The sequence below is a fragment of the Diuraphis noxia genome, unplaced genomic scaffold (assembly GCF_037042655.1).
Source record: "Diuraphis noxia isolate RWA-SAM2 unplaced genomic scaffold, SU_Dnox_SAM2 contig0002, whole genome shotgun sequence".
NCBI lineage: Eukaryota > Metazoa > Arthropoda > Insecta > Hemiptera > Aphididae > Diuraphis > Diuraphis noxia.
The window spans coordinates 70,142,573-70,162,647 of NW_028301712.1; the positions used below are offsets into that span (position 1 = coordinate 70,142,573).

At 26.6% G+C, this 20,075-nt stretch overlaps 1 protein-coding gene across 3 annotated transcripts in view; it reads right to left on the reverse strand.

The window, feature by feature from the left end:
* Positions 1-12,346: 12,346 nt before the first annotated feature.
* The window catches only part of LOC107173074 (uncharacterized), a 51,754-nt gene continuing 44,025 nt past the window's right edge, over positions 12,347-20,075 (reverse strand). For all 3 annotated transcript variants that reach the window (XM_089219134.1, XM_089219135.1, XM_089219133.1), the window contains exons 19-23: positions 18,414-18,501; positions 16,385-16,549; positions 15,507-15,683; positions 14,753-14,886; positions 12,347-13,728 (exon numbers count right to left, since the gene is read on the reverse strand). In XM_089219134.1, the coding sequence (XP_089075260.1) occupies positions 13,674-13,728; positions 14,753-14,886; positions 15,507-15,683; positions 16,385-16,549; positions 18,414-18,501 (619 nt within the window). In that variant the 3' untranslated portion in view covers positions 12,347-13,673. The remainder of the gene's footprint in view (positions 13,729-14,752; positions 14,887-15,506; positions 15,684-16,384; positions 16,550-18,413; positions 18,502-20,075) is intronic.

The following is a 20,075-nucleotide window of genomic DNA, read 5'->3' on the forward strand; positions in this document are numbered from 1 at the left end:
ACCATAGGTGATATGAACACAATTAAACTGTATTACAGGTACAACATTTTTAACCGATAATAATTTAAATACACAAACGAAACATATATGCAGGCGTATGTAAAATTCTGCTGAAATATACTAGCTAATAGCTACCCAAAGAACTGGGCAGGACCCGTTTGGACCAATTTTCCTAACACACAACTCGTTTGGACCAATTTTGAAGACCCGTTTGGACTAAAAAATATTAGTTCTATACAACTCGTTTGGACCAGCATTTTCCTTCCCATTTTATAGTGCACTATATGTACTAACCAAAATACTAATACTAACCTAGTAAGGTTAAGGTATAGGAACTGGGCTTCGATGTCACCACTGCGCATACGTAGAATATAGTGTTTGCGATAATAATATATAGGTAACCGCAATTATTGTCAATTAGTATTATCGCACCGGCCGATAGGGCCGTGTCGTAACAGATATAATTTATATTATATTAATTGTATAAACGTATAATGTAACTGTGGGTTTTTGGTCAGCCATCAATATTATAAATAATTTTGTTCTCTACACAATCTACAAATTAGTTTACACAGTTTAACGGAACATCTAAGCGGGCTTTTTAGTAATTATTTAGAAGTAAAATATACGAATAAAAAATTGGTCCAAACGGGTTCACAAAATCCTGGTCCAAACGAGTTGCATTTTTATTAGTGTCCCTAACGTCCCTGGTCCAAACGTGCTTCGACCGGATAAGTAGGACCCACCAATTTTTTTTTTTTAGGTAGATCGTAGGATATTTCAACAATTTGTCGATTTTCAGATTTTCATCTTATTCAAAGTCTATAAAATTAAAAATTAACCATAATTTAAATAGAATGCGAAATTCATATCGTTATACTAATTTTATGAAGTATTCTATTTAAATGCACCTATAATCAAACAAGGGTGAATTTATGGAGGGGGTTAATGTGGTAACTCCCTTCCCACAATTGGACGTGTATTTATAATGAATCATTTAAATTTTTTTATAGTAGTATGATTGAGCTACGACCGTTATCACTAATTATTAATAATTCTATCATAACTATAATAAGCCTATAAGGCAAATGGAATTTATCTGTTATAAAACGCGTTACAATAATTTATATGAAGAATGGTTAATTAATTTAAATTATGTAACCCTATAGATAACACTATTATTATAGATAATATTATTAGGTACCTACTATATTATAGTTCCATGGGTACTGTAGATAGTTATACATATTATAACCCATAGGCGTGCTCACGGATGCAGCGAATGCTGCTTTCGTTGCACCTGACAATTTATTTTGGATTTAGTGGGCTGGTAAAAAAATATATGGAATGATATTATATGTATAGAACGAATAATTTTAAACATATTATTGAGTTTATAATTTTAAAATATAAAATATGTTCAGTGTTATTCAAATGAAAAATAATAATATTATTTTATCAATACAAGTCTAAAAGGCGGGTAAGTCGTGGATGTCGCTCTGCTGTACAATAGGTTACAAGTGGGTTACTGAAATGGATGGAATTAAATTTGAATCCAATGATATTATATCATTGTATGCGAAAAACGATTCTCAGCGAAGACGGTTTATCTGTCTAGGATATATTATAGGTTATAAAAAATTTTCAAATCTTAGATTTAAAATAAATTTTTTTTATGAATTTCTAGCTTAAAATAATTTGTGAATTTTCGTGATTTTTACGTATTTTGCCAAAATTCAAACTTTGAATGCTTATAAAAAAAAAATTGTGACTATGAATTTATTTTATTTTTCATCTGCTATTGTAACAATATGTTAAGAGCCTTGTATTAAATCTTCAAGCTTTTCTGCCAAACAAATAAATTTTTATCGATATTAATTTAAAAAAAACTAATAATTATCGAAAATTTCAAATACCTATGAATAGTTCAACTTAAGTCGAACATTTTTGAAAATTGCATGGTGGATAGAATATACTTACATAAACTTTTGGTGAAAATTTCATGTATCTATGGTCATTTTTTTTAAAGTTACATCAAAAACCAAAATCGATTTTGTCGAAAAATGTGTGTGCGTAAAAAATTCCCGTTTTTCTCTTAATTTTTAGTTTGTTTTTCTCGATTATTTAGAAAAGTATTAATAATCAAAGATTGATATAAATCAATTTTGGCCCCCCCCCCAAAAAAAAGTACTAACTAGATTCACTTTCTGATCGAACGAGGTACTGAAGTCAAAAATCGAAGCATTTTTACTGCCCAAAAACGTGATGACAGAAACAAAAAAATAAAAATAAATTGTAAAATAAAATAAAAACACACATCATGGTAAAATCAATACATTCATCGCTCCGCTCAGAATCTAAAATAGATGGGTAATTTTGGAGAAATTCGACGTACACTAGATTACAGACACAGACTCAACAACAGTCAACAATGATAATAGCGCATTAACCATCCATCAGTGCAGCGAATTTGGGGGGAGGGAAGGGGGTTATATTATAAATATTATACATAAAAATGTATGCTGCACCCGACACAAAATCCTGCGCACGCCTATGTTATAACCTGTAGCTTGTAAGCATTGGATATATATACATATATATATATACATATTGTCAGATAGCCTATCCAACAATATAGGTATTTACTACTTTGCCAATTGTCATCAAGTACCTTCTCCTTCATCTGGACGTAGTTTTCTACTTGGCACCGGTCAGATAATTCCTATTCAATACTCGTATCTTAGTAAAATATCAAATATTTATCACATACCTACTACATTGTTTGCTTCAGAAATATAATATAGCTTATAATATTATCTGTCATTAATCAAAATCCTTTATATTTTATTAAATTATGGATGCTTTCGGTCTTAAAATTTTTCTTGTATTCTAGCATGTCTAAATAAACAACATGTATATCATTATTACTTGTATTGCATGCTAATGACTTAAAGGCATACATTTCTAGAGAAACTGAGAAAATCATCTTAAAATATAAAAACTAATGTTTTAAATTTTAGATACTTTTCAAAATGCTCTGCGTGTTGGCTTATTGATAATGTTAATTTTTCATTATTTTATCTTTGTTTTACGATTAGTTTTGAAAATTAAAATAATGAATTTAAATTGAAAAGATTAAAATATTGATTCGGAAAATATTAGTTATGTCAAAACAAAAATTAAATGATTGTGGAAATAATTAAACTATTTTAAATCGTATAATACAAATACAATAATACATGTATTATAATTAGACTCATGAAGCCATTAAGTCATGATTAATATGTTAAAACCAAAGAAAAACATGATAAGTTTACATGATAAAATGTATCAACAATTTATTTTCAACGTTATTAGTGCCAAATCAAATGATAAAGAAATATTTAATAAGTTTTCTTATTTCCAGCTAGCTGTTAAGTATTTTAAAAGCGTTTACACAACGTGTTATAGATATATAACTATATATATATTGCAATAGATATTAATCTAAATTCAGTAAAATGTTCATAATTGAACTGTCCTCCGTTAAAAATCGAAATCAAGCTATATTATAAGTGACTTACACATATTTTTATTTGAATTTTCATTTCTTACTTAAAGTGTACGATATGCGAAATAATTGTTTCCAAATCTTCCGAAGTACCTACCTATTTACAAAATTGTAAATATGTAGTTCATAATATACGAGTATACGACAAGTTTAATGTTTAATGAGGTGGTCTTATATTAATGAACAAGCAGATACTTTGGTAGAGTATAAAGATATTAGATATAGAATGCAAAATTAAAACATTTTACATACATAATTGTTCTGTAAATAAATTTGTAGAGACTGCAGAAGTAAATTTTACCAAAAGCGCAATGGTGGATATTTATATAGAGATCACCCATAAACCCTTCAATTAAATAATGTGACTTCGACAGTTTTGTTTGTAGGGTCACGATTTGAATGTAAAACTTTATTGTCCTGGAGCATGTTTTTTTTAACTCAATAGACAATGCGATTTTTTATTGCTTTAAGTGTTATACTAACTGCTACAGAAATTGACGGAAACTGCGCAGCAATATATTATAGGTACGACTACTAAAATGTTTTAAAATATTGTTTAAACCAAAACTTACCACATAATATACCAATAATTAGGTACCTGTAGAAGCTGCGGATTGGTTAAAAAAATTGACCTGGGAAATTGCTCTTTGACAGGTTTTCATAGAATATATTTTTTTTTTTAATGAAATGTCTTAGATATTTATCTAATTGAATATAATATAAGGTTAACATGTGAGTACGTAAATTATTTTTATGACTTCTCAAATTACCATCATCTAGATTCACTTTCCTACCGGAAAATATGATGAAGTAGAAAATCGAAGTATTTTTTAATTATTTTCAAAACACACCATCATAAAATCAATACGTCCATTGCTCTGATCAGAATAAAAACTATTTTATAAAAATTTTGTTTAATTTACCTACTGTACAAGTATTAGTGCTGTAAAAATGACATCCAAAATTGTGAGACGACTATTTCTGAATATAAAGATTAGGTAAAATGAGCCCGAAAACTTTAACGTGCAAGGTAAATTGAGTTCCGAGTAATAAAACAATAAATAATAATAAAACGAAACAAAACAATTTTTATAGTAGATACTAGATGGACAAAAATTCAGATTTCATAAAGTACCTACTTAAAAACGATACTCAACGATAGACTTTCTATTTAAATTATTTTAAGTATTATTTGAAATTGAACGATTATGATTATGGATATACCAATAAACTTTATCAAACCCGGTTCTCAGTTTGCCACAAAAAAGGTGTTTCGGACTCAATTTACCTAGCCCCATTCCTGATATCCCGGTAGGCCGGCTACATTTGAGTTGGGCCCCGAATAAAAATTGTTATACAAATTGGGCCCGGGATTTTCACAACATTAGTTGAGTTCTTAATTTATTTTTTTTTTGGTGAATACTGCATAATATAATTATATAATTTTCCTTCCCATTTTAACAGACTTAGGACTGTCTATGATTTATTTAGACCAAATATGTGGTTAAAAATGGTTTTTTTACAGTTTATTTTTTATAGTTTTTTTGCCATTCAAAATATAAATTATTCAAATTATACTATAATAATAAATGGCAATAATATGCAGGTACTAAACACAGAAAAATTATTAAAAATTTTATTATAAGACATTAATTTTGTTGTCATAAATTTTCTTTTAGTGTAATACAGGTTCTTTTTTCCATTATTTCTGAGTTCCTCATTTTTATATATGTATTGTTTATCTTAGATGATTGGGCACTGATATATTTCATGTGTGAAAATATCAAAAAAGTAATACTTAACTAAAAATATAGCTAATGAATGTTAATGACAATATATTTCATTCGGATTGTGTATTTACATAAAATACTTTGTTGCTTACTTAAAATAATCCAGGACCCAACTAGTGTAGTACTTGCAATTTAACCCTATTGGCTATTACTAGGAAATAGGAATCCAACTTGGATGCACCGGGTAGGCCAATCTACCGATGGGTATTGCAATTTTGCGACTTCTTCGAGTGTTAGAGGTGGTATACGACTCGCACCGTCCGAACAACGACGAACGATCGACGAACACATAGTTGTTGAGCACATACATTTTGAGAAACTAATATCAAATTTACCAAAATGTGCAGTGGTGACAATTATCCATCATAGAGGAGATCACCTGAATCCTCATATTAAATGTAATGCAAATTCAACGGTTTTGTTTGGGTGGTGGTTTTTCGATAAAACAGTGTTGCCCTGTGGCGCGTTGTTGTCGCAGAGTCAATAACTATACGGTTTCGTTCCGTTTTGTTTTTTTATAATATACTTTCGTCTATCTGCTATGATGACATTTAATCAAAAATAATAGAGCCAAAAGATTCTTTAACGCGTCGAGCGATCTAGAGCAGAGTCGATTATTTATACAAACGCAAGCAACGAAAACGTCGAAAACCGACGAAAACTGCAGCGCGCGGTAATAGGCAAAAATTATACTAAAACACATTAGAATTGTTTAAAAAAAAATAAAAATTCTTATCACATATTATTATACCGATTAGGTACCCGCAGTATTGTTTAGCGATTTAGTGAGTGATAAATAGTTATATATATCTCACACCCACCCACTCACCCGACCACGACGGTCACTCGGCTATCCACTCGCTGCCATATAACATAATATGTTATCTCCCCCATCAGTCATGTACTCATGTGTGTACGACTTATCTTATCTCAAGTTTTTTTTCTCCGACCATAATATACGTCTTGGCCGTATGTCCACCGGCGTTTAATTATTTGATTGTCTCGCAGTTATGTAAGTCCCAACGTTACGCTCATCTGATAATCAATCGACGTTATATAATTTTGTATACAATTTCGCATACCACCTAGGTATCTGCTATTTCGTGCGAACAAGTATTGTACACTTCGGCAACATAATCAACAATCTTGTAAAGCATTCGAGCAAAAAAGTATTGAAATGGTTTTGAAAAAAGTATAATTAATATTAATTGATTAAGACGTAATTCGACTACTACTTTCTCAAAGTGTTTGTAAATTTAAAATCAAATTTAAATTTTCAAATATTTATCATTTTTAGTTAATATATATAATATATTATTTTATATTTTAATTTTAATCACGTACAGTAAAAAAATAATAATAATATAAACTGAGAATTGATAATACCGAATTATAAACTTTTTACTGTACATTTTAATCGACAATATTATTGAGACTAAATGAGACGATTATTCAATTATTTTAATATACCTTTATTATATGTTATATAATATATATGAATATAATTAAGTTACACTAATAACGATATGGTGTAAAATGCTTTACAAGATTACGAAAATTATGAAAATTGGCTTAGTTAGTTTAGAACGAAAAAAATAGATCGAAAATATCTACAAATAACTTTTTTTAACCGATAGTATTCAAATACTTTTCAAAATAAGTATAACTATATCTGCAGTACTTGAATACTTTTCAAATACTACATAGGTATAACACTGTACGAGCAGTATCTAAAACTTACCTATAGTACCTAATATATATATTTATATGCTAGCTGAATTATTACCCGTCGTTGCCGGATTTAAGTATATAAATGTATGTAACCTGGCAAGATTAAATTTAAATTAATTCAGATTGTTGAAATAATAAGTAATAACTGTATATATATAAAACAGTAAGCTTACTGATTATGATAATAATAAAATTGTAACTAATAAGTAACTAAATAATAACTAAATAAACTAATAAACTAATAAATAACTAATAATTATCAAACTAATAACTAAATAATTTACTTATTAATATGTATAAAATATTATAAAAATTATATATTATATTATAAAAATACATGGGCAATTTTTTTTTTTATTAGCATTTGAAGTTCAAATATTGACTTAATACGTAAAATTTTCAAATTACCTTAGATAGAAATTCATAAAAGTTTTTCTTTTTAGATTAAAGATTTGAAAATTAAATACAAGGCTCCTAACACATTGTAACAATAGCAGTTGAAAAGTATTAAAAATACATAGGCACGATTTTTTTTTATAAGCATTTAAAATTCAAACTTTGACTAAATACGTAAAAATTACGGCAATGTTCAAATTATCTTAGATAGAAATTCATAAAAAATTTTCTTTTTAAACCTAAGATTTGAAAATTTTTAATAATCTATAATATACCCTAGACAGATAAACCATCTCCGTTCAGAATCGTTTTTCGTATACAATGATATAATATCATTGGATTCAAATTTAATTCCATCCATTACAGTAACCCAATTGTAACCTACTGTACAGCAAAGCGACATCCACGACTTACCCGCCTTTTTTTGTTTTATGACAGTTGAACATTTTTTATGCACACACTGTTGTACCATGAATACAATAAAATTTATTTTTTGCTGAAACGTTGATAACCATTTTTTTTTTTAAAATGGACTATGATAAAGTTATTTTCAGAAAGTCATATTATGGTAAAATCATTAATTTTGGTCTTTAAAGCAAATCCTTGTTCGTGTGGGTATTTATCCTGAAATCGAATACTATGGCGGTTTGCGTGCTCCATTAGGTTTCCATATTGTTTTGATACCTAAATAAAGTCTGAAAATGTATAAATCGCAATTAACATGAAAGCTAATTTTATGAGATATAACTTGATTAACATGAAATAAAGCACAGATACTCTAGCTGTGACGACAAAACGTTACTTATAATTTGATTGAGATTTGTGATTTATAAGCTTATAAAAATATTAGTTTTAGTATAAAATTTAAAAAATGTAATATATATTTCTCTTAAGCATATTTAAAATTTTTTGTATTTATTTAATTAACTATTATTAGGCCGTTGTCTAAATTTAGCTAAACCAAAATCGATGGTTTTATAATCATCATTTTCTCCAAAAACCATACTTGATTCCATCAAAAAAAATAAGTTGATTTTGTTGCTGGTTTAACTGTATGCTTATTCCTTAGACATTTTTAATGTTCCGTAAAGTATAAAAACATTATTATTTGAATTTTATTTATCGATCTATAATTTTTAAAAAACCATTCGTTCAATGACATCAGTATAACATTTTGTATCTACCTATATAATAATTTTTTTTTTTCAAATATGACTTTATTGTGAAATATTACGATCTATACAGGGGTGTACAATAAGTAATAATTTATATATAATAATTTATAAATTAAAACTAACTTAACCGGTCCTGAATTCCTGAACCTTAAGAATATAAAAAACTCTAATGTTGGTTTTTAATGTTTTTTTTTAAAGTTTTAGTAACTTTATAGTGTGTAAGTGTGACGGTGTAACGTTAATATTACGGCACGCGTGGAAATAAAATAATTTAATGCTGATAAAGACAATAGTATTACAAAATTAATCAAACTATAGTTATTGTTATAATATAGGTAATGACCATAGAGATACGAAGTTTTCGAAGATTAAACTTATATTATGTACCTATAGTATGTAAGTATGTAAATTCAACATTTGGTTTTAGAATAATTATTAATTAGTTATAACTATTATCCCAATTATTTAATTGTTCAAAATTATTTAGATATATTTAACCTGTAACTTTAACCTATCAACAACATCTATTTATGTTTTGTCTATTGTAAATGACATTTACCTAATGAACGTAAGTGTCGTAAATGTACCTATTATATAATTTTATCTTGGTTAGGTGAATGATAGAACTACCTGTATACATTATTTTTGTTTTTCATTTGTACTATAAATTTTAGTTAATTTCAATCTATTCATCGTTCCTAGCAACGGTCATTCGTGTTCCAAAATTTGAAAGAACATATCATCACACCAGTATTAAATGTAAGAATAACTACTTAACACTTATTAATTATACATTTTAAATTTTAATAAATAATAAATAGTTATTAATTAATGTTTCAATGATTTTCTGATTTTCTGATTTTTATGTAAAAAATATTAAACGTTACATATATGCAAATTAAGATTGCATTTAGTTTGGTAAATAAAAAGCATATTTTAAAATTTTTTTCCTTGCCCTAGTTTTTTAACTAAGAAACGAAATTTTTACCACACAAAAAGGAGAACTTTGACTCTCAATTATCGTATTCAAAAAAATTATTTAATATATGACGGCTTCTTTATAACTTTACGCCTATGGTAAAATGTCATAATGACACGTAATTCGAAATTAAAATTAATTATTTTTTAATAATAATCATTGCTTAAATCGTTTCAGATTTTTAACCCATCTTACACCAGGATTTTAAACTACCGATAACACCCCTACACCCCTATAAACTTATGTTTTGTCGATGATATTTTACGTGAATATAATAATTAAAGAATAATACCTATATTTTTGACTTATGAGTATTGAGTATAGTGTTCTTTTCTAATAAATTTCGTTAACCGGTAATGATGCCATGTTGGTATCTAAAATATGTTTTATTACAACGCGGAATATTCGAATTAAATAATGGAAATTGGCATGCGTTTTGTAAATACGCGCGCGCTAGTGTGTGTGTATGGTACAAAATGTGTGCAGGTAGAGACAATGAGTCTCCATAGATCGGTGGAAAAAAAACGAAAACCAGTAAATTGTAGTATCTACATTATTCCTACTGTTCGAGAATTTTTCGGTTATGTCAAAAAATATTAACGTATTGCCTATAGTATGGGCGCACTATTATACTGCAGCGATATGGCGTGGCTTCTATATATCTACACGCCGATGGTGGTTTATACAAGTGTTACTGGCACCGTTGGTTTATACAAGTGCACTTAAAAATGGGGCATTGTTGTCATCTCGTTTGTCAACCTTTGTTTTCCACCATATTTTGTTTGTCTGTCTCCGTCTCACGTTTTAGCATTTTTTTTCTTTTTATCGTATTATAACTGTTTTACCGTATAGTTTCACTCTCCTGTTACAACGCGTGTTTGTACGGCACACGACGAACGACGGAGCGTCCTTTACAAAATATTATATTATTATTATTATTACTATTATTTGTTTTCATTTCGGTTAAACGGTTCCGCATGTGTGCATGGCATGGCATAATATAATACCAACGCTACACCTAGCGTATTATTCATCGGATTATTATTATGTCTAATTAGAATACATTTTGAGCGCTATGCGATTATACAACGTGTTAAAAGTTAAAAAGAAAACCTCAAAATTTTACATGAAATATTAATAATTATTGGTTTGGGATTAATAGCATTTACCTCATTTTACAACTATGTATATACGACCTATGGGCTATGGTCTACACAGAAATTGAACATTTTTCGACTGCAGAACTATCGTGCAAATTAATCATTTTTTTATTTTTTTTTTTATTATTGTTTGCAAACTTACCGTATTGTTATAATACAACTAATTTATCATTACGAATTTACATGAAAATGATATATGAGCATAATAATATCAGGACATTATATGCATTTTAATTTTTAATACCATAAATAATATCAGATTTAAATGACCTACTTTTCCGTGTAGGTATTTTCGAGGCGCCTCGTTAAGGTACAATATAACGTACTAATGTAGGTACCTTTACACAGTGACACATTGTAATATATTATACTAACTGTATTTTACTTTGATACTGTAATACTGTAACATTTAGTATTACGAGAAATTTAATTATTTTGATTTTAATAATGTATTATAGACTCTATAGTTAAGTGTTAACAGATTTTGAACTTATATGAAATAATTATAACTGTTATAACTTAATAAACTTGCCTATTTTTTATTGAAAAATATTACTATAAGCCTTGTAAATAAATTTAATATTTAATTTTAATTATTAAGTTAAATTGAATATTTTAATTTTTTTATTTAAGATAATTATAGCAATTAGAAATTTAAAAAAATGTTTTTTTAAAACGTATAAATTAATAAACTTGTTCATTAATTTGATTATCTCCATTAATAATAACTACGATTAACAATGTCAATGTACCTAATTAATATAAATTAGCAGATGATAAAAAAATGCAATCTGTTTTTCTTACAACAAAACATTTTGTTTTATATCATGTGCATATGCTTTATTTCAACAAATCGGATTTCAAAAAATAATTTAAGAATTTAACTACCTATATGATATGCATCTAGCTAGATATAAATACTAAATAGTAAATTTGTCTTCTTTGTATAGAAGCATTATAGATACTGTTATAAAATAATAAATGTATCAATAAATTATTGAATGATAGGTGTTATTTTTAACTCACTACATTCAAAGAATGAACTTATTCTATTTAATAGGTAGATAAAGGTGTTGAACACATTTATATTGACGTAATCATTATTGTTAATTATACAGGATATTATAGTGTTTGAATTGGTGTTTAGATTTATGAACATACTTGGTTTACACATTGAACTATTGAAGTACTAAAAATGTTTGGCCTTACCTGCTTAATGGTTTTTAATACAAATTATTATATTTTATTACTGTAATATTATTGGTCACTCTTTCTATCTTGAGGTTAGATGATCATATTAAATTATGGTTAAACTTTATGTCTTTATTTGATTCTAATTTCTAATATAAAACCCTGTTTGGGTTTTTGGCTGCTTTATTCCATTTACAAACACTTCTCTCAATTTATAGTTATGAGTTCGAACTTAAGTTTATTAATGATTATAATAATATATTTTTCATTAATTTATTAATTTGTCAGATGTGTGTTACAACCTGTATAATATTCATAGAACACTGTAGTGTTTGATTTTGCATAATTTTTTTTCAAAATAAAAATAATCCATATATGGGCAGAATTTATTTAATAACTTTATTAATCTTATAATTTTATATAATATGTAATAAATATGATATTTATGTAGAGAACTCCCATCCAAACAAATGTATTAAAAATATTTAAATTTCGGCATAATATTAGTGACCTAATCACCAATTTACTCAGTAAAATATAGTTTAACACATAATATAATACATACAATATAAACACATGAACGTATCTTGAGCAATTAATATTTATTCGGTCGTATTAAAATTCAATACTTAAAATATATATTAAACTCTAAGTTCAAGCTAATGGCCCATGTCGCCGAAGCTATATAGATCAATAAAAAAAAAAAAAAAAAACTCGAAGTTAATATTGGAGCATTTGACATAGGAAGATTGGTAGGTGTATATAAATATTAAAAATTAAAACAGTAATTGTATTAAGTTAATATTTCAATAACAGCGTTCTAAACATTAAATTAGTACAATTAAAATGTAACGATAATATTATATTCTTAAATTAAAAATAAGGAATACATATTATAAATACAGATATTATATGTATAGTTATGCAAAGAATTAAGTTATGATGATAATAATTTAGTAATATTTTTAATGATTATTACAATTAGGTAGACGTTCAAAACTTAACTTTAATAATCAGTTACTAATGTTCAGTACTTTTGTATAAATTATTTCATAGGTATTCGTAGTTTTATGAACATAGGTAGTGTACCATGTAACATTTTTTTCTATAACTTAACTAGTTATGAATACATATATATTTCGATTTTTAAATAATTTCAAAACATTTATTTCACACAGATGTTTAAAAAAAAATTTCGTTAATTTGTTAAAATTAAATTAGTCACCCACTTATCGATAAAAAAAACAACTTATTAAGTATTATGATAGGCTTTAATTTGACATTATTGAGTTATATTTGATAATAAAATGTACAGTTTCTACAGTGTATTTAATTTTTATTTATTTTATAATTTCTAAACTTATTACGAATATTTTTATATTTTAATGATTATGGAAAACGTATGGAAAAACACAATTTTTAAGAAAAAAATTATTTGTTAACAAATCAGTACAAAATAAACATTTTAAGCGATTTAGCGCCGTGTTTGGCCGCAGATAGATTGGCTATTATACAATAGTGAATAAATGTTATAAATAGTAAAAAAAATAAGGAGCGTAACAAGGTCATTGTTTTTTTTTTTTTTGAAAAAACTAAAACAATATTGTACAATAAACACAAACAAATAAAAATTTAAATTAAAAATAGGATTTATTTAATTTGTTGAGAATTAAAGTCGATTACTTTCTTATAAGGTGGTTTTCAATCTGAGTCTGATTGTTCTTCATCTACAAAATCCATAGACTTTGAACTGCAACTATAAACAATCCAACTAATTGAATTAAAGTTATACAATTAAATTACTTGTGCGCATGATGCACACAAATAATGATTATTTTACTCTAAAAAAAAAAAATATAATCTTCAAGAAAACACAATCAAACTAATTATAAAATAAATATAGTAAAGTCTCGTCATGTCGAAACTCAAGGGAAAACCGGAACAGAAGAAGTTCGAGAGGTTAGGTTTTTTATATTGTGATTGTTATATTGTAATTAATTTACGCTTAACAACTTCATGATGTTAAAAATGTATTATTATATGAATAAGTTCGATAACACTTAAAAAAAAAAATTAAAAAAATATTGTGATAGTAATTATTCCAAAGGGATTTAATTTGAGAAATGTACGAAAAATTTGAGATATTGAAGTTTGACATAATAAGAATTTATTATTAATATTTTATTCATAAATAGTAAATAGTTAATCAATTTAATAATAATAATTTTGATTGTTTGTTGCATGGTGTTAAAAAAAAAAAAATAAGTACGTACTACAGTTAGAAAAAAAAAATTAAAAAAATTTAATTTTTTAATTTTTTAAATTCTCCATAGCTCTAGTTTAGTCAATTTTGGGTTTAGGACACAAGTTGATACATCAAAATGGCTTGAAAAAAATCGATAAACCCGAATATGATATTCAAATTACAGGTTGCCATTAAAAAAAATGTAAGTTTTATTGCGCATGCGCAAGATACATGAGTTAAAAAAATTGTAAGTCATAGAAATTTATGATCCATTAGTCTGGTTTAATGTTCCGCAAACAGAATTGAAAAATATTTTCATGGTAATGAGTGGTAAAGTTGCTCCTGTTTTTTGGGAAACACGGTTTATAGAATGTACTATATATATTGTTATTTAAATACAGATGGTGTAAAGTAAACAATAAATTTAATGTCTCAATTTTTTCGATACTAAAAATATCTAAGTCAAGAAATTTTCATATTTTCTACCTACCAGCTTGTTCTTTTTAGTAGGTATTTAAAAACAATATCAACATACCTTGGTGTTATTGTAGATAATCGATTGCTAGCGGGTAAACTCGCTCTCTTTTTCGTTTCTTCTTCTAACGAAGAAAGAGACATGCAGAATGTCGACCCTATCTCTTTTAGTTGCCTTATTCCCAAATGAAAACCCTGAAAATAATAATAATCATTTGTACTCAATGGTTATAAATAATGATAGTAAATAATAACTATTGATTTTTCGATATCATCATAACTTAATTAGGGCCCAAATCAAACTCCCTAAAATTCATAAAATTACGTTTTGAAAAATAATTAACACTGTTCTTAAATAATGATCCAAATGTTTTTTATACGCCCACAAGTTAGAGTAAAACGACGGTTTAACATTCATCATTTATAAAACACTTCTTTATTTTCACTAAGCTAACAATAATGATACGAAAACAAATTACCAGATTTAAACACACACACACACACGATAAATAAACATTAGATATATATAAAGTAAACGCAATCATGATTTAAGTACCTACTTTTGTACCAATATTTTTTGATACAACGTTTTGAATTATTTAATTTACACTTAAATCACGTGCAACATATAATATGCACTAAAAAGTAATAAAATGACTTAAAATGTACCTAATGAATTATGAACTTGGAATATATTGTCTTGAAACACCAAAAAAAATTATTCACTTTGCATTGAAACCCGACCTTATGTACGATTTTACATAACTATAGTATATTATTCAGTCTATACAGTCGAAAAGACAATATAATATTACTTTGTATTGTCCTTCGTCACAACCACAATAACTTGTTTCCAAAGTATAACTCCTTTTTACACCGTAGCTTCTCCAAACCGTTATTCTTGCAGTGGTTTCACGATTTCTTTCTACTTTATAATTACACTGTGACAACGAGAATGATGGACAACAGTTTTGCATTACTATCGGCAGCACCTGAAAAATACACATCGAGATTTTATCGAAACTTTGAAATTGAATAGCATAACAATCAATTACAAAAAATTGTCGATACTGTGACTTGAAAAAATTAAGTGAAAATCGTTTTCAATATTTTTAATGCTTATAGTTCATAATACCTATTTAATCGTTAAAACTTTAAAATTTAAATCTAAACTATTTTTTTGTGTAGTTTGACAAATAATTTATATTTAGTAAGTAAGTACTTTATAAATTTTTATCAAAACAAGGATGATCACTGGGTTTTAAATGGTTACATGATAGGTACACTGAGAAATGTATTTTAGTATAATATAATAAATTATACACCCAGATTAATAGATATCATAGTGCATTATTACACATTAATACATTATGATGATGGATTGAAATCATACATAGATAAAACTTAAATAGTTTTCTCACAGAAAATTATCGAAGAATTAATGTAAACTTGTACTCGCTTTAAAAAAAAAGATTCTGAGTAATATTTTTGTTGAGTTAAAAATAGTTTTTTGTATGCGACTATTATATAAGCGCTATATGGCTTTTTAATTTAATTACACCTGTCTCAGCTAGTGGACTTGTTGACTTTCATAATACTACGCTTATTTTTTCTGTGTAAAAGGAAGATTATTTTTTTAAAAGAATAATTGTATAATATGTGATTTAACTAGTTCATTCTTTTAGTGACTGACCATGAAATCCGTTTCATTTTCATACTTAGACAAGTCCATTCTTGACCAACTTTTTTTTGCTGAGCATCCATAAAAAAAACAATTTTTAGTATTTGAATGACCATGGAAATCACAATATACATAAGGAACCTTTTTCATTACGTGTGTCATGTATTCCAAAATCCCCTATAACATTAAAAATATTAGTTAATTTGTAATAGTAATTATTCAATCATAAAATTAATTTTACTTTTTAATTATATATATTTTGTAAATAAATATACATAATTACATAAGATCAACTTAAAGCTTTTAAGAACAATATAAATTAGTTAAGAGGTTATAAGAACAAAATAATATAAAATAAATAGTTAATGTATCCTAGCATTGTTTGTAACAATTAACCGTAAAATTACATTTAACATTGAAAGATTAAAATCTTGTATTATAATAATTCAGAAGTTATAACTGTTAAAATATATCAAGACCAATATTTGGCTTAGTTTTATTGCGTAGTTACTTATAGTTATAACCTACAAAGTTTTAAATATTAATATGAGTTATAAAATAATTAACAAAGCACCTACATAAATAATAACAAATAGAGCCGAAAAGTAACATATTATTTTTAAATGTAGGAATAACTATTAGAAATAAATAATTAACTGCGATGTTATTTAGATAAATTTAACTGAATTAAAATTTTTACATTACCTGATTTAAACTATATAAATGAATAACATAATATTATTTAAGTTATTATATGTCTAAGCAATGTACAAAATATAAATACAGCTAACAGCAGTATAGAAAGTAATGGCTCAATGTTAAAAAGTTAGCACCCGAGTTATATTTTAAATTTGTTTTAAAACTTTAATCGGTAGTCAGAAAAAAAAGCCAGGAGAAAAAACCCATGGGAAAAATAATCCACAGAAAAAAAAGCCATGGGAAAAATAAGCCAAATTACAATAATTAAATATACTTATAACAATTAAAATTTTAAATTAGGTATTATTTAAAAATTGTTTACACATTATTGGTCAAATATATAAAAAATGATTATAATTTAATATACAAAAAAATAAAATTTAAAGTATTACTAAAATTTTTTAAACATTGGTCGTATTATATACACACACATAAATATATATATATATATATAATTATTAATACACAGGTTGTTAATTAATTTAAAATTTTTAACACAGTTGATCATACGGTATTGTCCGTATTCATATTTTATAAAAATAAAATTTTTAATATTATAATATCCATTGAATAAAAATAATATAATATTCCGTGGATATTATTTTGAAATCAATTGATTAATGTCTTACACCCTAGATATGTATAAGTATAATGTATATACTTTGTACAGGGTGATTCTTTTTTAAATGTACATGTTGCATTTGCAGTATGAAATACATGCCATCTTGAAATAAATAAATTTATATATATTTTTAATTTCAACTTAAAATCAATGCATTCATTGCTGTTTTAACAATACCTAATTTAATACTTTAATTTTAATTGATATATATTCAATTATTGTAATTTGGCTTTTTTTCCCGTGGCTTAATTTTCCTACATTTGTTTTAATCATATTGTACTAAATAATATTTTCGCTGAGTAATAATTAATTACATTAGTATAATTAATACTTAGAAAAGTTATGTTAGTATTCATACTAAATTATTAACTGTTAACATTTTACCATCTACATAAAAGCCGTACTTCATCGTTACACGTTTTAATCTTTTTTAATGTAAGTAATAAGGATTGTAATAACATAAATAAAGAATTTTGAAAAATATTAATGCATTATATTTTTGTCATTCTATACTATTCTATCTTCTAAGTGAATTCTAAGTGGCATGACGTATTGAACAACACTTTTATCGGAAAACGATTGTGTTTATGATATAATTCTATTGTTATCGGTTTTTGTGTTAACTGTACATTTTTGACAGAGTAAATTTGAATTGGATTTAAAAAAACTAATATGATAAATTATGGTAAATTTATATATGACATAAATTATATTATGTACCCGAGCATGAAATATTTCTGGATGCAGTTTTGGGTCGGGTGAACTCCATTTTCTGTTCAAGTCTTCGTTAGTTAAACCGCATCGATGGCTAAAACAGACAAGAAATCGTATCTATATATTTGGATCTCATTTAATTTTATAAAACTATTGTGTGTTTTGGTGTATTTTCACGTACATATGGCGCCAACAGATTTATCGATATTAAAAACGCTTTCAAGAGATTCGACACTTTGGCGCCAGACAAACCTTTTCGCCACGGGAAGCTCTTCAAAGATATGAAATTCGCAATCCGGTGGGTTCGACCCAAAAGTGGGTGTGGTATTGTTAAATGTGCGTCAACGACAATAACATATTATATATTGATCAATGATCACAATAGGTTACTTTAAGATGGATTGTCCCTTATAAAGTATTATGTATTTCAATTTGGGTTCAATATTGCACAAAGGTGGGTCATTTACGACTCAATCGGAGTTTCTTTTATAACATATACGTTAATTCCCACATATTATGAGATGTGTAAACTCCTACACGAATATAAAAATGAGGTAGTATATAAGTTCCAGGTAGGGAAATGTATTTTTAACTATAATTTTGTAAAAATATCGTACATTTTAATTTCATAAATTTTGTAATTCAATCATAGTTTTAGAAAAAAAACTTTATTTTATATGTAATATCACAAGTGATCAGACAATACTTATTATGGGTTTTTTTTTTAAAGACATTATCATTAGTTTAATACCTTTGTATGACTAAAATATTGTATTTTTTTTTTTTTTTTGATAGTTAATGTAAGAAAATGAAATTTATGAAATGCACCTATACATCATGTTAATTTTATATTATTTTCTGCTGAGTAGGAGTATGTATGTATAATATGTATATTTCACCCCCACAAAGATTTTATCATACCAGCCGGATCCACCGGTTATTGCGAATTTCATGATATTGTATTATTTAATCTCCGTGTGTCATATGTGGCGCCAGCTAAAAAGTGCACTATTATTTACAAAAAAACATCATTAATATCTGTGTATTGCATTGACTGGAGCAATGATAAAATCTTTACATTTTTTATTATTTAATATCTGTGTTGCTGCGAATAAATAATCGTCCAATTATTACAACATACAACGCAATTATTATTATTACGGATAAAATATAAACCTAGACTGCACATAAATGCCCGTCCGGTGGACATTTGTTTCGTTTTTTCTAGTGGCTATAAGTTAATGACATAATATTTATTTCGATTACAATGTGCGGACGTAGGTATACGCCATGTACACTAACGTTGCGAAGAAAATGTCATGAACACTTAAAACGAGACGGAAAACAATGCAGGAATTTTAATAATAAAAACATCACCACTGGTGCTTCGAGAAAAGTCCAACGTGTTCGGATAATAGTGAATGCGTCCAAGAATCTCCAAGACGATCGTGGGAATTTTATTTATAATATTATTCTCGCCGGTTTTGGATTTTTTTTATATTTTTTAATGCGTTGTTCGCGCATGCCATTCGGCCGCCGGGTGTTTACTGTTTACATATATAATATATTATATTAATTTTTAGGTACTGTAGTGTATCTATCTACGCGTTTGTTCGACTATACATCATGCTCCGACATGTTGGACGTAATTCAACGCCGGTTATATAC